The sequence below is a fragment of the Drosophila obscura genome, unplaced genomic scaffold (genome assembly GCF_018151105.1).
Source record: "Drosophila obscura isolate BZ-5 IFL unplaced genomic scaffold, ASM1815110v1 contig_1, whole genome shotgun sequence".
Lineage (NCBI taxonomy): Eukaryota > Metazoa > Arthropoda > Insecta > Diptera > Drosophilidae > Drosophila > Drosophila obscura.
Genome location: NW_024542679.1, coordinates 5,822,425 through 5,844,621, shown reverse-complemented (window position 1 = coordinate 5,844,621; position 22,197 = coordinate 5,822,425). Strand labels below are relative to the sequence as shown.

The following is a 22,197-nucleotide window of genomic DNA, read 5'->3' as shown; positions in this document are numbered from 1 at the left end:
TCGATTTTTTTTTTTTATTGTTTTGAAATGTTTTATGTTTTTCGTTTTGTTTATAATAAGGATTTAGTTACTGTGCTGTTCATTTCTTGCATTGCATATAAATGTCGAAACGCTCAGCCGCTGAAAAATCGAGTTTTTTTGTTGGGCTTCCATGGCGTTTTGGCATTTCTCTCTTACGATCTTTTATTTCCTCCCTATCTGTTTCTGTTTCTGATGCTGTTATCCCCCATCCGCCCCTATGGTATATAAGTATACCATATCGCGAGATACAATATATATATCTATGTGTGTGTGTATGTATATGTGATCTGTAGATGTGTTATACAAGATTAAAGTTACTATTTTGTTTTGCTCTTTGTTCTGCATTTGTTGTTGGTATCTCTTCATGGTGTGTGTGTGTGTGTGTTTAGTGTTTCTTTTGTTGTTGTTATACCCGATACTCAAAGAGCATGGGGATATATTAGTTTTGTTTCTGTAGTTGCTGTTGTTGTTTGTTGTATATAACATGGCTATAATAGGACGTACTGATCCCGAATTTGTTTGTTAGCTTCTTAAATTGTGTGTCTGTTTTTTGTTTTTTATAACCGATACTCAAAGAGTATAGGTATATATTTTGTGTGTGTGTGTGTGTTACATTAGTTTTTTTTTAATTTTTTTTTTGTTGTTTTTTTTTTTAGTAATTGAAATTCATAATTTTCACAATATTTGCTCTTTGTTACTGACGACACGTTCATAAGGTTTTGGTTTCGTTAATATACTAATATATTTTTTAAAAATTATTTTTATAATCTTCATTAAATGGTTTTCAACAGATTTGGCGCAGCAAATTTTATTTGCTCTCTTCATCTCGTCACACACAAAACTTGTTCGTAAATTTCTACCTCATTTATGTTGTTTTTGTTTTTAAATTTTAGTTTTTTTTTATGTGATTTTTGTTTTGGATACGATACCCAAAGAGTATATATGTATATGGTGTTTTGTTGTTGTTGTTGTTGTCGTTTTGTTTAAATAAATATCCTATAAGACATATGCAGTAATGGGGGGGTTGTTTTTTATGTTGTTGTATGTTAATGCTAATAAAAACAGAATTGAAGAGGTGAAAGAGCTTCAGCAAAAAGGTTCACAAGCGAAAGTACAAAAAATAATCAACAAAATAATAATTAATTAGCATGCTATATGTTAATGTATATGTAAAATATATATAGGTTTATGTATATATATATATTTTTATGTATCTATATGTATGTATGTATGCTTGTATACAAATTAGACTTTTTGTTTAGCTATCATAAATACTTTCATTTCATTTCATTTTGCTTCGCTTCGTTTCGTGATTATTGGTAAGGTATTTATTGCTTTTGACAGTTGGGTGTTGGGGGGGGTGTATTGGTATTGGTGTTTCCGTTTCTGTTATTTAATAATAAATATAAATTTGTTAACAGTTAAGCTTGAAGGCATCGAAAGAACAGGAGGTGTTCGGTAGAAGGAGACTGAAGAATATAGAGCAAGATACAATTAGAAGCAGGAACTACTCGTATATGCATTATATAGAGAGGAGTGTAGTTGTAGTTGTTGTTGTTGCCTTTTTTTTAATACAAAATTCAAACGCGATTAATGCACGGATTTCGTTGCCATTCTACTCGTAGAATAATTACATTATTTATATTATAATTCTCGTTTCAGTTTGCTTTTTGGATTCATTTTGTTTTGTTTTGTTTTTTTTTTTATTTTAAAATTAAACATCAAACTAGTTGAAAATAGTATACGTATACAAACGTTTTGGTTGTTTCATCATCATCTCATCTCAGCTCATACCATCACTCAGACAACTTTCAGAATTTCATTTTCATTATTTCAGCCACAACACGGATTTTCTTTTGAGTTGAGTTTAGAACAAAGCGTTACATTGGGATTGGTGTTGGAGGGGTTAGAGTTTTTAGTAATATTACAAATAGATTTCCATTTTCAGACACACAGAGTGAGGTTCGTTCTCCCCTGGCCCTTAATTAATATTATATGTACGTTTACGCGTATTATCAATTATTATCGCTTCCAATAGTGTTTTGATTGCTCCTAGGGATTGGTTATATTCAATATAAATGTGTTGTGTTTTGTGTGTGTTTATGGTTAGGTTTCACGACAAGTTCACGTTGCTGTTAGTTGGTTGGTTGATTGGTTGGTTGGTTGCCTGCTTGCTGCTTATGGCCTGCTCCGTTCAAGTATTATAAGTATATAGCTGTATGTTGTAGTTGTCTTTGATTTGCATCTAATATCCCTGGCTTCGGAACATTTCACGTCACAATCATCTCTCTACTCCACCAAGTTGCCTGCAATGCAAATCAGTTATTAGAAATCACCTTAAGGATATCCCAAATATCCCATATAACCTACCTGGAATGCGTGGATGGCGCGCTAGTACAGAGAAGCCCTTGCCCTGTGGCCCCTTGGGTGCACGTATGAGTATCAGGCGGGGCACAGTGTCATCGCCATTGAGCTTGAGGCGCGAGATCAGTCGATCCGGACGATCGATTATTTTCACAACATTGCAAGCCGAAGATTTCCCATTACGCTGATGATATATCAATAAATTAGACAATCCCTTAGATTTTCTATTACAGCCAATGACTTACTTGATTGGTGACCACCGAAAACTCCACAGTATCGCCTGGATGCAAGGCCACCGTATTGCCCTGCACTTCGGACATGTGAAAGAATAGCTTCTTGCCATCCTCCACCTCAAAGTTGAGAAAACCAAACTGTCCCTTGATGGAGTCCACTGTGGCCCGTTTCTTCAGCCGCACCGCATTCACATCGGCCGCCCGTCCGCTCTCATCGATGCGGAAGCTGACCAGATCCCCCTTTTGCAACAGATCCCGCTTGTTCACCAGACTGGTGATGCCGAATTCGTGCTGCGATATGATTGTGGTGCGCTGCTCGTCGAGTATCTCAATGAGGCCAGCGTACTCCTGCTGGTCGGGATTGATGCAGCGCAGGGGACGAGCCACCACTCCATTGTGCACGGTTTCCAGCACCGACGGCTGCGGTATGGAGTTCTTGGGCAGCATCCGGACATTCTCCGCTGGCAGGCAATTGCCCGAAACGGAGGTGTTGCCATTGGGGGCCAGGGTGTACTCGACCTCCTGGCCGAGTTCCAGCCAATTGGGATTGCCCAGGTAGTTGCTAAAGTGAAAGAAGACCTCCTCGTCGTGCGAGAGGGTCTCAATGAATCCAAAGTTCTCCTTCATGACGGCTATGAAGCCGCGGTACATCTGCCCCCCCTCGGTGCCGACCAGATTGTTGTTCTCCAGCTTAAAGTCCTCCATGTTGGCCTGGTTACTGCTGCTGCCCACGCTGCTGATGCTGCCCCCGGGGCTGCCGTGCATCACATAGCCGTTCTGCAGCGAGGCTGTCGAGCTGCTGCCACTGATGCCATTCGTAAGCGACAGCTGATCGGCTTGGGTGAGGCTCACCGTTGCCGCCGCCTGGGCAGCAGCAGCCTGTTGGTTTATCAATTGCTGTTGTGCCTGCTGCTGCTGCTGTTGCAGTTGCTGTTGTTGCAGCGAAATTTGCTGCACATTGACGGCTATACACTCCTTGTTACGTTTGACCTGACAAAATTAAAATCAAATTAGTTTCGATCGTATCGAAATCAGGAGATTATCCAATAGCTTACAATGTAAATATCGAAGCGTACACGCTCCCCAATCCTTGGTGGTTTTTCGCAGTCTTTAAGAAAATACATTATAGTCTTTTTAGCATCGCCACTTTCGTAGGTAATCACACCGCCCTCGACGCGATCTTGAGATTTAATAGGGCTCTTGGGCGCCTCACGGGTCACGCAGCCTGCAAGAAATAAACGATGAGTAAATAAATGAATGGGAAAGTTGTGTAAAATTTTGTAGTATACCCTCAATATTGCTGGCCATCAGTGTCTCGAATTCAACAGAGTTGGGCGGCAAATGCTTGATGCGTATGGCCTGCAAACGCGAGTTGTTATAGGCCAAGCCAGGCTCCTGGATGACAGTGAACTCCACCTCATCGTTGACATCGATTTCGCGGCTCTAAATATATCAGATGCATTAGAATTAAAAGTTTTGATTAATCGATTGATCGTTCGTACCGTATCCAACACTTCGGTAAAGTGGAAAAATAAACGCACTTGCCGCTCCACGCAGCGCAGAAAGCCAAAGCCCTCCTTGAGCGAGGCAATGGTGCCCTGCTCTCGCTTCTCGCCGGACACCTTAAAGGTCTCGTCCAGCAGGGCTATGGAGGTGGCACGCTGCAGCTGATCCCGCCTGTCGGTGGCCAACAGGAACTGCACCCAATCGCCGTGCCGCAGCGTAAAGTCACCCTTCTGGTCCTTGTCCCCGAACGGCACTTCCACCTCGGAGTAGTCCAGGGCGCGATAGCGTATGCGTCCTGGCAGCGGATCGTTGTTCTGACGCACCGGATTGTTGCGATCGAGGGACTTCAGGACCTGTCCCTTGTAAACGGTGCTGTCCACATCCTCAAAGATCACGGAGCCGGGCGGCAGGCGCGTAATGTTGCACGCAAACTCACGGCCCTGCGGCGGCACAGTCGCTGATTGCTGTTTTTTTTTTTTTTTTTTTCAATGACATTTAAGTGGATGGGGTAAGTGTGTGGCTGCTAATGTGTGTGCTGTATACACTTACGCTTCGGGTTTGGATGGTGAACTCGACATCGTCGCCAGGACGCAGCTCCACATTGCCCTCGGCCTCGGAGAAGTGAAAGAATATCTCCTTGACCACATCGGCGCGTTCAATGAAGCCAAACGACTCCTTCATGGAGCAAACCACTCCACGGTACTTGACCGGCATGGCCGGATTCTCTAGGCGTATATGGCAGGCGCCCAGGTTGCCTCTGTTTTCGGATCAAAGATGTACAGAGAGAGAGAGAGAAGAGAGTCAGTGAGTATTCTTTTTTTTTTGGCTAGTTTTTCTATGGTGGTTGCTTTCTCACCTTTGGTTCGTTGCAATTTGAAAGCTGACCTTATCGCCAGCACGCAAGTTGACATTGCCTTCGACATCGTCTTTGGTATAAGGTAGAAAGAAACATTCGCCTCGATTCTCGTAGCTGATGCGACCCGTGGTCTCGCTGGAGCTGAGCACATTGTTGGCACTGTCCGTGCGCAGTTCGGTGGTCACTGTGCCGGTGACACGCTCCTCGGACAGCACAACCTCTGGGGCTATCTTCGATACTTGACTAGCGATCGGCTTGCCGGTGCGACGGTCATAGGTCATCTCGAACTCAACGGGATCGCCGATCTTCAGGTGATCAATGTTACCGCTAAACTGCGAAAAGTGAAAGAACAGACGCGCCTGACGCTCGCAGCACTGAATGAATCCATACGAGTGCTGTTTGGGCGAAAGAACATGAGAGCGGGTAGGGTAGGGGAGGGCATTAGAAAGTGCCAACAGAGTGAAAGTTACAAGCGTTTAAATACTCACCAATAGCTTTTCAATGATGCCCGTCTCCCGGGTGGTCTGATTGGGATCCGCTGCGGCGGCCGATGAACTGCTCGACGAGCCAAAGATTGAGGATGAACTGCCAGCCCCATTGGTCAGCACACTGTTCGATGTGAAGACCCCAATCTGTGGTACATCGGGCACTTCAGTCGAATCAAACATTCCAATGCTGGCATGCTGTTGTTGTTGTTGCTGCTGCTGCTGCTGTTGTTGCTGTTGCTGCTGCTGCTGGAGAAGCTGTTGCTGATGTTGCTGCTGTTGTTGTTGTTGTTGTTGCTGTTGCTGTTGCTGCTGCTGCTGCTGCTGCTGTTGATGTTGCTGCTGCTGCTGAAGATGATGCATAGACTGCTGCTGCTGAGGCGATGGACCCTGCTGCTGCGGTTGAGGCTGCAGGCCCAGAGTGGTGGAGTCAAGCGTAAATGTTCCAATGGTAGGGAAAGTTGTGGGTATACCCAAATTGCGAATGGCATTTATATTGAAATAACCATCGCATGGCAAGTTTTCATACATCTCTGTGGAACGAAATTTATAGAAAGAGGGAGAGAGAAAGAATGGGGGTTATAGAAGCAGCTCCCACATAGCTTTATGTTCCACAAAAAAATGAAAACTCACCTTCGCCTGTGCGATAAACCTTCGATTGTGTATTCATGCTGAATGGATTGATTGATTGATCAATTGATTCGATATGAGGAAACAAAGTAGAACAAATGCTGATAAGAGGACTAGCAAAGACGACTGACGGGCTGACTGACTGACTGTTGCTTTCCGTTGATGATATTTTGGATGGTAAACCCGCGAGAAATCCGTGTGACGAGAACGATGGAACAACGGGGTGGAACGATGAAGAGAGCGCGCGGCGATAGGGTCCAAAAATTGACCCACAAAAAGAAAAACTAAAACTGTTGTTTTGTGTTTTATTGTTTTTGTTTTTGTTTTTATTGTTTTACTATTATCCTTATTCTTTTCGATTTTTAGTGTAATTGTTTTTTATCAAAGAGAAAAAAAAACTAAGCAAATACGTATTTGTTGTTTGTTTTTAATTTTTTGTTTTGTTTTTTATTTAATGTTTTTGTTTTTTGTGTATATATATTTTGGCTAAACACTGGCACAAGAGGCACTGAAATTCCTTGTCTTCGAAGTTAATAAAAGTTTTTGTCTTTTGCCGCGCGGGGCATATACCACACACAAAAAAATTGCTATTCTTTCTTTTGGTTTTTCTTTTGTTTGTTTGTTTGTTGTGTTTTGTGTGTTCCTGGTTGTGTTTTTGTTTGTTTTGTAAAAAATGCCGACAAATATTGTAACGTTGTAGTTTCTGGTTATCTTTTGGTAGTTGTGGTTACTCCTCTCCTCCTCTTTCTCGTCCCTGCTTCCTTCCTGGATCGCTTCCTTGTTGCTTCGTGTGTGTGTTTGTGTGTTTTCGGGGGTACTTCAAAATATGGTTCTGGTTCTTGTCCTACGATGAAAATGCATTTCCTTTTCCAGCTGCTGCTTCGCTGCCGTTGGTTTTAGTGTTTTTGTTTGTTTGTTGTATTTTAGAATTGAATTTGAATTATTTATTTGAATTATTGCATTTTTTGATGATTTTTTCCGTTGATTTTTTTTTAATATATATTTTTTTTTATATTTTACTTTTACTAGAAAAATACACTGGGAATACTTTTACTTTTGGGTTAGATTAGGTTTTTTTTTTTTGTTTGTTTGATATTTGAATATTTTGTGTTTTTTTTGCTTTTGTTTTGGGAAGTGATTATAATTGTTCTTTCTATATAATTTACATAATATATATATATATGTATGTATATAATATATATTTGTAGGCAATCGTTGTGGTTTATAGGAAGTAGTAGTGATTTATTACTATATTTGCTTTTCGGTTTCACGGTTTCCCTTGATTCTTGAGTGATTCTGCAGCTGGATTGACCCTAGACTGTGTGTGGGCAGGGGGCTGGGCGCTATACGACGCTACGACGATTGTGGGTGGAGGGGGCGGACGATGGGGGGGGTGCTGCTTACACGTTGATTGTTTGTGTTGTGGCAGCTTTTAGGATTTGCAGGCTTCTCCTCTCGACTTCTTCTTCTATTCCTTCTGTACTCCTCCTCCTTCTGCTAGTCTGTGTTTTGTATCTTTTCGCTGTACGCTGCTATTACTTTTCGGTTGCAAAATTTGTATGATTTGTTACTGCAGTTGTTCTTGTTATTGCTGTTTCATTTACTATTCACTAAGCAAAAGTTACGGGCTTTTACGGCTTTAGAATATAATATATATATATATATGTCGATATATGTATGTAGATACTCCCATACGGCGGAGAGGTTCGTTCTTCTCTGATCATTTACTATGGTTGTTGAAATCTTAGAGTCTACGATTTTTATTTGTGGTTTATTTGTTTAAATAATAATATATATATTTTTTTGAATGCGTTTTGAAGTCTTTTTTTATAACCTAGGGTTTTTATTTTGCTTTTTGTTGTTGTTGTTGTTGGTTGGTTGGTTTTTGTTTCTTTTTTGTTTTTCACTTTATTCTTTCGGTTTTTTTGCTTACTAGATTTAAGCTTAGTTTAATAGTTTATATAATATAATATAATATATAATATACTATAGTATATATGTATCGAAGTCCTTTAAGATATCACGAATTTGTTTCAATGTTTTTTTTATCTTTTCATTTGCATTTGCTCTTAAGTGTAAAGTTGTTGTTGGTTTAAGATGTTCTCTCTTTCTCTCTCGTTCGTTCTCCTTTTTCCTCTTTCGCTCCTTTGCTATTGTTAAAAGTTAATTCCCTTTCATACCGTTAGAGATTTTTTTGTATTGTTTTTTCTTGTTCTTTTTTCTTTTTGTTTAAATTTATAAATTTACAGTAATTATCACAGAGTTGTTAAATCTTTCTTTGAATTTGTTTTGTTTTTTTGTTTTGTTTTTTACTTTTTTACTTTCCTTTGTTGCAGTTGCTTTTTGTTGTTGCTGTTGTTGTTTTAGACTTTTAACATTTCTCACTAGGTACACTTATAAAAAAATTCAACTGAAAAACTAGTAAAAAACCATGTTTTGTTGTAAAATAAAAACGTTGTTGTTGATTTTTTTTTGGGAGGGCACAAGGCCGACACAGTTTTTTTTCCTCAGTTTTCTTTTTTATATTTTCCTTTCGCTCGGTTTATGTACAAAAAAAATGTGTTGTTGGCTAAGTTTTTCGCTTATGTTGTATGGTTTTGTTTTGTTTTGCTTTTGCGTTTTTCGTAGATGTACTAGGGTTTCATTCTCATTCTCCTTCTTCTTCGTATTTTGTTGTGGTGTAAAACGGTACTTAAAACTTATAGAATTCTTGTAGATTTTTGGTTTTAATGTTTTTTTTTTTTGCTTTATTGTTACCGTTATGTAGTAGATTTCTTTTTGTTTTATGCTTTTGCTATTCACACATTTTTGCGGCACAATTGTTGCTTTATCGTTTTTTTAGCTTTGCTCCTTCTTCCGTTAGTTATTTCGTGCTCCTGACTGCTCTCTGCTCCGCTCTCTTTCTATCTGTCTCGCTCGCGAGCACACACTGTCCTGGGCCCGTTGGGCTTATACCGTTATCTAGGCTTAAGGGCTAGAAGTTTTTGTTTTATTTTTTATTTCAATAATTTAAGATTGATGTTGCGTTTAACTTAAATTGTTTCTTATTTTTTTTGTTTGTTTTAGTTTTTTTTACTCCCGGTTATTTTTGTACTTTAAAACATTAATTCAGTTGTTTGTTGGTTGGTGTTCTTTTGTTGTTGTTGTTGTTGATGCTGCTGCTTCTGTAGCTTCCTTTTGTTGTCTTCTTAATCTTAAATAATTAGCAAATTGAATTCACTTTGACTTAACAGAAAAATTCGTAATTAAATTAAAGCTTTTTGCAGGAAAATAAATGAGGAATTTTGGGATTGATGTTGCTTTTGCTTTTTGAAAGTTTCTTGTTTTCACGTTGTTTGCCTTTGCTTTTGTTTTTACTGTTATTCGAGAGCTTTTGAGACGTCCACAGAACGTCTGCCGGTTTTTTCCTACCGCTAGGTTTTTCCGTTGGTTTTTCAGTGCTTGCCGTTTTTTTTTTGCTTTTACTTTTGCTTCCTCTTTTTATCAATTTTCTTCTTAGTTTTGCTTTTGTTATGTGTGTTTGTTGGTGCTTTTGAGTATTGACGAGTTAATTTCACAGCGTTTACAATTTGTTTGGTTTTGTTTTTTTTTTGTTGGTTTTATATTTGTTTTTGTTTTTTGAAAGTCTTCCGTTTCAAGCTTGGCTTGTTGTTTTTGTTGTATTTTTTTGTTTTGTTTTATTTGCGCAGTCGCTTTGTCTCCCTCTCACCTACGGGACGCAGGCCTCACGGACGTCCCACTACTGGTAGGTTCTCGGCGTTCCCTCTGTGTTTTCTCTCTTTCTTTGCAAAGAAAAGCAAACATTAACTAAAGAAGTGTTCAAAACCAAAAAGTTGATGGCAGAATTTTTGCTTTTGCCCTCTTTGACTTTTTGAGCTTTTTTGTTGATGTTTTTTTTTATATTTTGTTGGTGTAGTAGTTGTTGTTGATTTTTAGATATTTTTGCTGTGACTTTCAATTATTTTTATGTATTATTTTTGATTCGTTTTCGATGGTGTTTTAATTATATATTTTTTATTTTTTTGTTGTATTTTTTATATATTATTATTATTTTTATTCAGATTATGATGAAAGTGATGTCAAAACGGAGTTTTAGTTACAAAAGCTGAAAGAAAGAAAGGCAGGGGGGAAGAGAAAGGTGAAACAAATTAGCAAATACTTTTTTTTTGTTGGTCAGTGAAATCTACACCGCAGTAAGCTGCATTTTTATTGATTTGGCTGCCGGAAAAATTGCACGCACACACACACAGTAGTGCACTGCAGTTGTAAACTATTTTTACACATTTTTGTTGTGGTTTTTTGCGTAAATTTAGCAGCCGACTGTACATACAGCCACACATACACCGACACACACATTCACACAGTGCCAAGTTGGTAAAAAAAAGTTTTTTTTTCCATTTTTTTTCGGGCTGCAAATTTGGCACCCCTTAGCCACACAGACCAGACACAATTGCCCCGGAAGAAAATTGCTTTTAAGGCGTTCAAACATTGTTTTTCAGGCAATCCTCCATGTTTCACTATCACAGCATTGCCCACGGCACACTTTGTGCACAATTTCAGGCCAAATTTTAGTTAATTAATTGTCTTATTTTAAGAGAAAAGAATTTTCACGAGTAAATACGTACCACACGACAGCCACAACAACAGTGTGACCCCAGTAATATACCGAAATGTAATTTGTCAGTGTCAAAATATACCGAAAATATACTGACGGCCACGACAAGATGCGTTGATATTCCTCGATTTTGATATTCGGTTTAATATTACTAGCAAGATAAGACTCTCAGCGCTTAAACTATATTTTTTTTTCGATTAATTAACCAATTTCCTTAAAGATTTGTCAATCATAAGTGCTCATTTTCATTACAATTATTGAGAGATAAGGTTTAATCAAAAATCAATCTGGAGCAAAATTCAATGTTTTACATGATAACTACGCGATAACTACACATTTGCTACACATCAACGACTTATTTGTGGAGTATGGCACTTTGTATACCCAATTGGGAAATATCCTTTCAATATTGTTAAACTTCTGCATTCCAATTGAAATACAATGGAATGCATCTATTGGTAACTGCAAGACTACCACAAACTGCAATATTAATTGAGATGGATTATACATTTAGTGACAATTTTCGCATATCCATCGCCTCATAATACAATAAACAGCTTATAAAATCGATCATTGCATGGATGTCAAAAATTTCATCATATCCTCGGTTTTTTTCTTCCTCTTAAGGAAGAAAGCTTCAAGGGAACTTTAAAGTGCTGAGAAAAAAAAAAGGTATGTTTGGCCAAAACGGAAACGTCACAAAGTCCAGAGCTTTCAAGAATAAAACCCATCTCACCACATAACTCACCGTGGGTCGAAACGCTCTCCCGACTCACTTTTTCGTTTAAATATGAGCCCAAAAATACCCCAGAAATGTACTGTAATTATACTGACCGACACGATAAGATGCGTTGATATTCCTCGATCTGGCAACCCATCTGGCAACCCTTAAACCAAAAATCCGCAAAATGGAAGATAGTTGCAACGATAGTTGGCGGTAAAAACTTATTATTTTGAAACATCTCTAATTCTTGGCAGTGCTGGGCAAGGAAGCACTCACTAACCGCGCTTCGCTGTGAGTGTCGTTAAACGATAAGAAGAAATCGAAATTTCACAATCGCGCACCACTACGCGTAATATTTTTTACACATTTTATTAAGTTAATCTGCTCTATGAGGCGGCACCAAGCTTTGGCAAGACAACAAAATTCAGTATTTTATACCAAATTGACGTAGTGTAGGTTAGGCATCGCAGGGGGCATTTGGCCAGACTACCCGGAGGCAACGCAACAACAACCATCCAGAATCGTTGAATAACCCGAAAGAAAAGTCATGGCATTCCGGCTGCTCAGCACGGCCAAGGCAATGAACTGCCTGATGCGACGCAGCTACATGTCCGGCCCGCTGCCAAACAAAGTGAGTAACAGGATGACGGAATTCCCAAAGGACTGTCAGTCACGTGATCCTTCCGCTTTCTCTTCCTTCACCACCACCACCACCTCCGCCTCCATCACCTTCTCGTCCAGCAGGTGCAGCGCGAAACCAGTGCCGGCGTTGCTATGCTGCCGCAGGAGCTGTCGCCTCTGATACGCTACTTCGTGGAGCAGCTGCAGTTGTTCTGCAAGAAGCCGCCGAAGGGTTTCGAAAAGTACTTTGAGGCCGGCGGCAAGTCCACACAGCCAAAAGGTGCCGCCGGGGAGAAGAAACCCATGGCCAGGGACAGCCAATCGGCGACAGATAAGCCCAAATCGAAATTACCCCAAACGTCAAAGTCGGCCGCCTCATCAGAGTCCAAGTCCGACTGGAATTTCGGTATGTTTAGCAACAGTTCACGCGGCGCGTCTGGCAGAGGGTCAAATCCACCGGGCGGTCGTCCCATAGGCGAGGGCAGTGGCGGAGATCGCGAGCGCTGGATACTGCTGGGCGCCATCGGTGCCGTGGTGCTTGTCGGCTCGTTTGCCTTCTTCGAGATGGGCTACAAGGAGATCTCCTGGAAGGAGTTTGTAAACAGGTGCGAATGTTCCCATGTTCCTGAGACCTCAGGTCTGCTGCCTCACAATTTATTATGTAATTTATTAATTTTTCTCGTTTCTCGTTTCTCGTTTTTCGTTTTCTCTGTTCAGTTACCTGACCAAGGGAGTTGTGGAAAAACTGGAGGTGGTTAACAAGAAGTGGGTGCGTGTGCGCCTCCAGCAGAACAGCGGCCAGGGCAGCAGTGTGCTCTGGTTCAATATTGGCAGCGTGGACAGCTTCGAGCGGAATCTGGAGACGGCCCAAACGGAGCAGGGCACGGAGTCGATCAACTTTGTACCCGTCATCTATCGCAACGAAGTGGAGGCCTCCAGTCTGACGGGTTTGCTGCCGACGCTCCTCATCATCGGCTTCCTTGTGTACATGATGCGCAAATCTGCTGATATGATGGGTGGCGCACGGGGACGCAAGGGTGGCGGTCTCTTTGGCGGCGTCATGCAGTCCACAGCCAAGCTGATAAATCCCACAGATATCGGTGTGGGCTTCAAGTGAGTCTCGTCGACTCCTCCATGCCACTTTCATTCTGTAATCTATTCTATCCTATTTCCCCCAGGGACGTTGCCGGCTGCGAGGAGGCCAAGATTGAGATCATGGAGTTTGTCAACTTCCTGAAGAATCCACAGCAGTACATCGACCTGGGCGCCAAGATACCAAAGGGCGCCATGCTCACGGGACCCCCGGGCACAGGCAAAACGATGCTGGCAAAGGCCACCGCCGGCGAGGCCAATGTACCATTCATCACCGTGTCCGGCTCGGAGTTCCTCGAGATGTTTGTGGGCGTGGGACCGTCCCGCGTGCGTGACATGTTCGCCATGGCCCGCAAGCATGCCCCCTGCATACTGTTCATTGACGAGATCGATGCCGTGGGCCGGAAGCGTGGCGGCAAGACCTTCGGCGGCCATTCGGAGCAGGAGAACACACTCAATCAGCTGCTGGTGGAGATGGACGGCTTCAATACGACGACGAATGTGGTGGTGCTGGCTGCCACCAATCGCGTGGACATCCTGGACAAGGCACTGATGCGACCGGGTCGCTTCGATCGACAGATCTACGTGCCGGCGCCGGACATCAAGGGCAGGGCGAGCATCTTTAAGGTGCATCTGGGCGGACTGAAGGCGGAGCTGGACAAGAACGACTTGGCCCGCAAAATGGCGGCCCTGACGCCCGGCTTCACTGGCGCGGACATCGCGAACGTGTGCAACGAGGCCGCCCTGATTGCCGCCCGCGACTCCAAGGACTCGATTGTGCTCAAGCATTTCGAGCAGGCCATTGAGCGTGTGATTGCCGGCATGGAGAAGAAGACGAATGTACTAGCGCCAGAGGAGAAGAAGACGGTGGCCCACCACGAGGCGGGACACGCTGTGGCCGGCTGGTTCCTGGAGCATGCCGATCCACTGCTGAAGGTTTCGATTATACCGCGCGGCAAGGGCCTGGGCTATGCCCAGTACCTGCCCCGGGATCACTATCTGATGTCCAAGGAGCAGCTGTTCGATCGCATGTGCATGACCATCGGTGGCCGTGTGGCCGAGGAGCTGTTCTTCAATCGCATCACCACCGGTGCCCAGGACGATCTGAAGAAGATCACGGACATGGCCTACTCGCAGGTGGTGCGCTTCGGCATGAGCGAAAAGATCGGTCAGGTGAGCTTCGATCTGGGCCAGGCCGGCGATCCCGTGTTCAGCAAGCCCTATTCGGAGGACACCGCCATGATGATTGATAGCGAGGTGCGGTCCATCATTAAGTGCGCCCACGTGGCCACCACCACACTGCTGACCAAGCACAAGGAGGAGGTGCGTCGCGTGGCCGAGCGACTGCTGCAGAACGAGGTGCTCAGCCGCGACGACATGATCGAGCTGCTCGGCCCGCGTCCCTTCAAGGAGAAGTCCACCTACGAGGAGTTTGTCGAGGGCACCGGCTCCTTCGAGGAGGACACCAGCCTGCCCGAGGGCCTCAAGAGTTGGAACAAGGAGAAGGAGATCACCCCGCCCACTGACACCTCCACCTCCACATCGCCATCGCCGCCGACCAAGCCAGTGACCGCACAGACCAGCTAGACGCTTGTCTGTCCAACAGGGCCGCCGTCTCTTTGTTTTCGTTGTAATCCCTAGTCGCGGTTAGAGAATGTGCAACCAGGAAGGATGGAGGAGAAGGAGAGCAGTGCTTTAGCGGGTGCCTGGAAGTGTCCCGTACAAGAACACACACACACACATGATGCGCACGCTCTTAACAATGTTTTTGCATAATTTTAAGCTAGATCCCACTCCCCCGCCATGGATGAGTCCCTGTTCGGGTGTTTAATAACGGGGCATTGATCTGAAAACTAAATTCCCCCCGTAAGCTGTATTTTGAAAATGAAACAATAAATGCAAAGCGCCTTTAAGTGTGGGAAAACGCTCGAATTTGTAACGGAGCTTTCTGTCAGCTCTCTCCCAAGGTATATTCAACGATAGGGTGCCTGTTTTGTCTCTGTTTTGCTGCTGTGAAGTAAGCCGCTCCTTTTCGGAATACGTTACCGTTAAATCCCTCCCACCCCACTGAGTTATGTTTATACCCTGCGTATTGAATCCCGTTTTTGCGCACAGTGTAAGCTTTTCGCTCTTAATTTTATTGTCGCTCTTTTAATTCCACATGCTTTTCATTGCTCTCTCGCGCACTCTCTCTCTCGCTCTCTGAGTGACACTCTGGGACCGCTTATCACTTATCAGCTGTTCCGTTGCTGATGCGCTTTGTGCAGCCGGCACGGCACGGCACACACGTTAAGTAGTGCAAGTTGCCGCAAAGCTTTGCTCAAATACAACTACAACTACCATCGCATCGACTGGCGGCCCCAGTGTGTGTTGGGGTCTCAGCTGCCGCTTGCCGCCTGCCGTGTCGTAGAGTCGTTTTGTTGGTTGTCGCGTTCGTGTGCGCGCACAGAAAACAGCAGCAGCAGCCAGCAGTAGCAGCAAGCAGCAGCCAGCAGCAATCGCAGTCGCAGTCGCAATAATAGCCACAATATAGTATTCCGCTGAAATCCCCCAGTTCCGAATCATCTGCCGCTGCAGTTGCAAGTCAAGTGGAGTGCGCCGGCCATAACTCAACTCAATAATCATACAATATAATCATAAGCAACAGCAGTTGGCTGTATTGCATTTTGTTAAATCGACGATGGCTGTGTGGAATGCAATTTGACGATTATATAATGTAAAAAAACAAAACAAAAACAAACAAACAAAATATACAAGGGGAGAACTAATTTGAAAGAAAAAGTGCGCGGACAAAAATCAAAGTTGAATTTAAATTTTACCTGCCTTGGGATCCTCCGCATCCGTTTACCGTATCACTGGCTGCCTCCTTCTGCTACTTCGAATTCCTGTCGAGTTTTGCAGCATTTAGCTTTCGTTGATCGCCTGGTGCAAGCCGGCCAATATGGCAGCCGGCCGGCAAAAGTCCATTCGTAACGGAGATTGAAGTTCGAATTTAAAATTACTGAGATCATTCATTACCTCCCTCTGGCGTTGATCGTTCTTGGGGCTTTTTGAATTGCAATGCAATTTTTGTGTTTGATTTGTTGGGTTTTTTGTCTGTGTTTTGTTTTTGTTGTTGTTTTTTTAAATTTTATTTTGCCAATTGTCGCAATTGTCGGGTCACGTGTTTGTTGCTGCCGCCAGTTAACTTCTGCACTCGTTGTAACGGTGCATGTTCTCAGTTGGCTCTGTTTGTTCGTATATGTGTGGGTGCGCTCTGGTGTGTGTGTGTATGAGTGTATGAGTGTCTGTTTGTGAAAGCTTGCATGCTGTGCGGTATTACGAGGTTTTTGTTGTTGTTGCTGCTGCTGCTGTGGGAGTCAACAGCACATGCAATGTTCTTCCTCTTCTCTCCCACTATCTCACTCTATCTAGCTGTCTCCGTACTGCTCTATCAATTGTTTGTTGTTGTGGGTGTGGGAAAAGATCAAGGCGACGGCGTATTGGCACACAGCAACATGCAAAAACAGCGAAAGAGTGACAGGAGAGGCAGACAGCGAAGGAGGAGGGCTGGGAGATAGTTAGAACAGAAGACAAAAGTTCAGAGCTATTAAAAATTCGATAGCCTATGGCGACGAGATCAGGTGGTTTTGCTTCCGTACAAAACATTAAGAGAATTTAGCGAAAAATATTTTATTTAGGGGTATATCTATAAAGTTTATGGAGCTACTCCTCAAATGATCGTGCGAGAAAAATGTTTCCCATTAATTGCAGCTTAAAGTCTTTGAAGCGAGCGAAGGGCAGACATCTACCAAAGTAGTTAGTTGAGCTGCCAGAGATGGATCTCCAGCTAGGAGTACAACGATGCGAAGTGAATCTCTATTTGAAATTATTTTATTTGATTTAGTTTTTGTAGAATGAGAAGTTCGAAGCATAGGCTTTTTTCTATGGCCATTTTTATTGCAGGGATTATCCTAATTTCTACAGCTGTTACGACTGAGAAGTGCAGAGAAAGACTTCAAGGGCCGATGGCACAGAATATAATTCGCAGGAATGGGAAGTACGTTTCATTAGTGCCATTAATACAGTTAGCTTTGCTATTGCTTAGCTTTAGTAGCCTGGATTTACTTGGGCAGAAGTTTCTAGCTCTACTGATTTGTACAGATCCTGGGAATGTTCCACAGTTCCTTACCGCTGAGAAGGTCTATCTTTAGTGGCTGTATTTTCCATTGCTACTCTCTCTATATTCATTGCTTATCCACAGATGGATGCTTAAACTAGATTGAAACTCCCCGATAGAGTGTCGTTCTTTCACTTAAATTTATTGCCTGGCTTTAGTTGCATATAAACTAAGGCTAATTTATTTCAAACGGCAGATCTATTTTACCCTCTTCTCTCGTGTAGCACCGCATTCAAATTGTCACTCAGCCGTCAATTCCGTGCACCTGCCACCCACTCTCGCCTACTCTCTCTCTCTCTTATTTCCCAGTCCCCCCATCCCAGCCCAATCGCTGCAGTTTTTTTTTATTTTGCATTTTACGATTTTTCGTTGCGGATAAGGGGAAGAGTGAGGGAGAGAGTGGGGTTGCCGTTTGAAAGTTTGAATTTCCAAAAGTTTAAAATTACAATTTAATTAAATTGCACACCGCTCCGCTCCGCCGGCGCCCACCCACCAAAAACCACCTACAAACCGCAAACAAACAAACAAAAAAAAAACAAATCCTTTTGCAGTAATACGATGTTGGTGCCTTCAAAATCCAATAAGTATCCAACAACAACAACAACCAAAAAAAAGTAACAACAAAAGTTAACGCAACGTTTTTAAAACACTAAAAATAACAATATAATTAATCCGCAAAAAATAAAATAAAATAAAATAAAAAGAAGCAACACAAAATTTGTTAAAAAATTTCTAACCAAAAGTGGCCTGCAAAACGAGGAGGAGAAAGCAACAACAAAAGAAGCAACCAAGAAATGTGATTCCCAGTGTGAAATGTAAACAAAAACGTGAACAATTCTGTTTGATTGTTAGCCAAAGCAAAGCCAAGGCCAAAAGCAAACCTACAACCAAAACCAAAAGTAAACCAAAACCCAAACCAAAAAAAAAAAAACACACACAGAATTAATCATAGCAAAAACCAACCAAAAGCAGTGGAAAAAGTTCAGTAGCCAAATGGAAATCAAGGAATCATCAAGCAAATCAAACAGCAGACTAGCAGCAGCAGCCACTAGCGTGGCCAATGATTAAGGGCCGGGATTGTTAGCCGTTCCGTAGTAATCGTAGCAGCATCCCCCCCTCCACCACTCCACACCACACCATACCACACACGCCGCCCCCTTTCGCCGCGCGCCAATGCCCGGACAGCAGACGTTAGCGCAACAATTATAGAGTAGCAACAGAGCAGCAGACAACACACCAGCCCCCCGCCAAGACACAACCCCAACCCATCCACACACACCAACCCTCACATCATCATGGACATCAAGATTGAGCAGCAGCAGCAGCAACAGCAACAACAGCAGCAGCAGCAGCAAGTGGAGCTGGGTCCCTGCTCACCCTCGGAGGTGCCCAATGATCCTGGGTAAGTGTTTTACTCTTTTCTTTAGCAGCCCTTCTAAAGGCTCTAACGGTGTGTGCTGGAAGTTTGTGACATTCTCAGGACTTAGAAGATATGTATATTTGTGGGATCTGCATTTGGCGAGCTAAATTTGTTTTTCCAGCGGTCATTGGCTCATTATTTTCTTGAGGGTTAAAGTTCTGTCTGTCTTTTCATTCAGCCTCTAGCCTCAGTCCCCTTATTCTTTCACGTTCATATGTAGGTGCATATATCCATTTAGCTATTTGTCGCTTCCATCATTCGTATCTTTGTGGTAGTACTCCAAGCAGTTCTCCAAAATTTCAATCAACAATTTTCGCCTCATTAGAGCATATTTTCAGGAATTTTTTGTTTCGATTTCTATAACAAAAGCTTTCCCTAACAACGATCTCTATAATCTCTATAATCTCCACAAGTCCCAAGTTTGTACACAATCGAAATACCTTCGGAATTTTCAAAGCTCTTTGTTAAAATTTATTTTATTTTTAAAAATTATTTAAAATTCAGATTAGTTTATTAAAATGCTTGGGCATAGGCTAACAACTTTGAGTGTTTTCTACTTTAGCCACAACAAATAATTGGAAAATATATTCAAATCACAAAGCTATTAAAAATACCCTGAGAAGAATAGGGGAATTGTGGAATTTGTGTAGAAAAAAACAATCAAACTTTGCCACAAATCTGAACCAAATTCCATTACCAATCGTACAGTCAACGCTTGAAGATTATCCTCGCTTAGAGTATTTAATTATTCGCTTACCGAAAAACCTCTTTGCTGGCTTTCTTTAATGTTTTTTTTTGTTTTGTTTTGTGTCTGAGGTCGTGGACGTGGCATTAATTGTTTTAGTTTTAAGTTTGTCATTATTGAAGAGCAGGAAATGGCTGGGGAGCAGCGAAGCAACGGAAGGGGATGGGGAAGGGGAAGGAAAGTGTGAAAGCAGTTAGAGCTGTTGACAGAAAGTTTTTCTATGTCAACTCTGGGCTGCAGTCCAGTTCAGTCCCGTACAGTTGAGGCTGTAACCAGGGGAGTGCAAAGTCTGCGAAACTAATTAGAAAACAATTTGCCAAGGACATCAAAATTCAATTAAAGCCATTGAGTGCTTAGTGCTTTAGTGCATTGCAGTTACTAGTCTCTCGACTCGACTCGGCTCGGCTATCGTCCTTCCTCTTCTGGTTACAGTTTATCATCGGTCGAGTCTCTGCCACTCTGCCACTTTGCCACTTCCTGTGTCGCATTTACTCTGGCCCGAAAATGGGTTAAGTTGTGATTGCGGCGGTGCGGCGGTGTCATATGCAGCAGATTAATTGCAAGCTGCATTGCTGATAATTTGCATCAGGTTGCAACGGCTGTGTGGGGGCATTGTGGGTGGGTGCCTGTTGTGTTGGGACAGTCAGGGGGCGAGAGAATCAGACAAACAAATGAGTGATCCCATGATTGGCAGTCGAGTGGCACTGCTGGCACTGATTGAAAGGTAATGATGATGGGGAGCAAGGGGCTAGGGGCGCACACACACACAAACAGCCTTTTGACGCAGTCCATGAAGTGAACAAATTATGAAAGGAGGAATCAAAGGGTAGCATAGATGGGGGTATGGAAATGTGTGTGCGTGTGCTAAGACTGGGGAATAAATATGAATGGGGAAATGTAATTGGCGCAAGGAATAGAAGGAATATGGAATGGGGAGTCCAGTGATCTATGGGAATATTTACTTTAAAATGCAGGCAACTGGCTCGTAATAGGCAATAAAACCCTTAAGTTTTCTGTTATTTTTACTTCCATTTAAGTGCTCAAAACTGAATAAAAAATATCATAGATTTCAACTCTTTCCTCTAGAATCTCTCACAAGTTCTCTATGAGAATTTAACTACCCAAAAAGAAAACCCATAAAAAAGATCACTTAATTTTATACCCCCCACCCCGCACATTTCTTTAGTTTTGCAAATATGAGACACTAATGGAGCGTTCCCTAACCATCTCTGGTGTCAACCTGAATCACAGAAACTCTCCATCATATCGGGTGGGGCGGGTGGCAGCCAGAGATTATCTTCATATGCAGGGCAGAGATCTGCATGGAAAACGGTGAGAGGAGGTATAGGGGCAGTAGTTATGGCCATATGGCCCCCGTACAGCCGTCGCAATCCATTGAACACGCAATCCCCATAAATTATGCAGTTCATGCATATACATACATACATGTGATACATAATTCCCCCCTCCCATCAGACTCTTGCCACTGCCACATATTCGTATATATGTATGTGTGTACTCGTATCTATTATCGAAATGCTGCAAATTTCAGCACTCCACAAAGAGTGTGCGGCACATGGGTCGGCAAGGGTGGTGAGGGGGGCCATAGGCATTGGGATGTTTGATGCAGCAGCTCTTCTTGTCTATTTGCATTAGTTTTTGGCCAACTTGCAGCAGCAACAGCAGCCACAAAAATAGGCTGGGGCATGTTGCATCTTCAAGTGGCAGGCAGGGCAGGGCAGGGCAGGGCAGGGCTGGGCAGGGCAGGGCTGGCTACAGGCCGTAGGCTACCGGATAAAAGAAATGGATCACCTGCTGCTCGGTACCGATGCTGCTGCTGCTGCCGCTGCCTCCATCTCCAATGATGTTGGCAGGTGCCACACGGGGCAACAGTTGTTGCAAACAGTTGCAGTCGTTGCAGTCGGGTAAAAGTTTTGTGTGGCGTTGCGCGAATGGGAAATGCAGCACCTAGCAGCGCAGCGCGGCGCAGCGCGAATGTTGAATGCATAAATCTTGAATTAATGTAAAATACCTTTTGATGACGCTCCCCCCAGATACAAATACAGATACAAATGCATCCGCATCTCTGTATTTCTTTCTTGTATCTTTCACTCGCTCTCCCTTTATCTCTATTTCGGTTGTGCAACTTCGGGGGAGACATGCGAATACAATTCCATTCACAGTTTCGTTCACTGGCAGTCGGTCGGTCGGTCCGTCGGTCGGTTGGTCGGTGGCTCTGCTCTCTCTCTCCTCGCGGCGATCGCCATGGCTCAGTAAATTTGAACGGTCTCCCGGTCTCGGTACCGCCTTCCTGCTCATCCACTATTTTTCTTTTGGCAACTTTATAAATATTTTGAAGGGCCTCCAACCCGTGGGCAAAGTGTCCGAAAGCGGAGGCCACTGCAAGGAGGTGGCGGCACATCTTTTGCCACCGAAAAGTTAGAGTGCATAAGCGAGGGGAGGGACGCTCATTGGCATCGGGGAAAAGCAGGCAACAGGATGAGGCGATCGGTGGCAGATGAGAGATCTTCTGCTGCTGGCGCAAAATGGCAAAGTAAATAAACACAAAGGCGCAAGAAAATGCAATTAAAACAAAACCAAAACCAAAAAAAGTAAAACACACGCAACAAAACTTTGAAATAACTAAATAAATGCCCTGCTATTAATATAATTCACTTTGCCAATGTATTTTTAGTGGCGAATGCAGCAAGAACAACAAATGAGTG

General features: G+C 43.0%; 3 protein-coding genes across 8 annotated transcripts in view; 2 read left to right on the top strand and 1 right to left on the bottom strand.

The window, feature by feature from the left end:
- Positions 1-1,876: 1,876 nt before the first annotated feature.
- LOC111067522 (cold shock domain-containing protein E1) lies at positions 1,877-7,040 on the bottom strand. Its single transcript, XM_022356620.2, has 10 exons — positions 6,099-7,040; positions 5,469-5,998; positions 4,981-5,375; positions 4,674-4,881; positions 4,121-4,588; positions 3,908-4,061; positions 3,674-3,843; positions 2,631-3,608; positions 2,392-2,569; positions 1,877-2,327 (listed from the first exon to the last, which is right to left on the bottom strand). Exons 1-10 carry the CDS (start codon positions 6,133-6,135, stop codon positions 2,311-2,313), a joined length of 3,135 nt encoding a protein of 1,044 aa, XP_022212312.2. The 5' UTR covers positions 6,136-7,040; the 3' UTR covers positions 1,877-2,310.
- Positions 7,041-11,696: 4,656 nt separating this feature from the next.
- LOC111067505 (AFG3-like protein 2) lies at positions 11,697-15,055 on the top strand. Of its 2 annotated transcripts, none has more exons than XM_022356597.2 (4): positions 11,697-12,065; positions 12,176-12,660; positions 12,773-13,168; positions 13,234-15,055. In XM_022356597.2, exons 1-4 carry the CDS (start codon positions 11,982-11,984, stop codon positions 14,732-14,734), a joined length of 2,466 nt encoding a protein of 821 aa, XP_022212289.2. In that variant the 5' UTR covers positions 11,697-11,981; the 3' UTR covers positions 14,735-15,055. The 2 variants fall into 2 exon arrangements, with proteins under 2 accessions (XP_022212289.2, XP_022212290.2); XM_022356598.2 differs by having other exon boundaries at positions 11,698-12,065; positions 12,179-12,660.
- Positions 15,056-15,511: 456 nt separating this feature from the next.
- Positions 15,512-22,197, top strand: part of LOC111067536 (RNA-binding protein Musashi homolog Rbp6) — a 192,183-nt gene continuing 185,497 nt past the window's right edge. Inside the window, exons 1-2 of one of the 5 annotated variants that reach the window (XM_022356649.2) lie at positions 15,512-15,863; positions 17,858-18,708. In XM_022356649.2, coding sequence (XP_022212341.2) covers positions 18,602-18,708 — 107 coding nt within the window. In that variant the 5' untranslated portion in view covers positions 15,512-15,863; positions 17,858-18,601. Of the gene's footprint in view, positions 15,864-17,857; positions 18,709-22,197 lie in introns of those variants that run through there. The other 4 variants (XM_022356653.2, XM_022356654.2, XM_022356650.2 and 1 more) reach the window with 4 other exon arrangements.

What these genes read in the sequence shown, in the direction of transcription:
- LOC111067522 (XM_022356620.2), bottom strand. Translation starts at nt 6,135, where the DNA reads ATGAATACACAATCGAAGGTTTATCGCACAGGCGAAG. An exon ending in TCACCATCCAAACCCGAAGC is followed by an intron (nt 4,589 to 4,673) that starts GTAAGTGTATAC and finishes AAAAAAAAACAG; the next exon opens with CAATCAGCGACTGTGCCGCC. An exon ending in GATGGCCAGCAATATTGAGG is followed by an intron (nt 3,844 to 3,907) that starts GTATACTACAAA and finishes TATTTCTTGCAG; the next exon opens with GCTGCGTGACCCGTGAGGCG.
- LOC111067505 (XM_022356597.2), top strand. Translation starts at nt 11,982, where the DNA reads ATGGCATTCCGGCTGCTCAGCACGGCCAAGGCAATGAACTGCCTGATG. An exon ending in CCGGCCCGCTGCCAAACAAA is followed by an intron (nt 12,066 to 12,175) that starts GTGAGTAACAGG and finishes CTTCTCGTCCAG; the next exon opens with CAGGTGCAGCGCGAAACCAG. An exon ending in GATATCGGTGTGGGCTTCAA is followed by an intron (nt 13,169 to 13,233) that starts GTGAGTCTCGTC and finishes TATTTCCCCCAG; the next exon opens with GGACGTTGCCGGCTGCGAGG.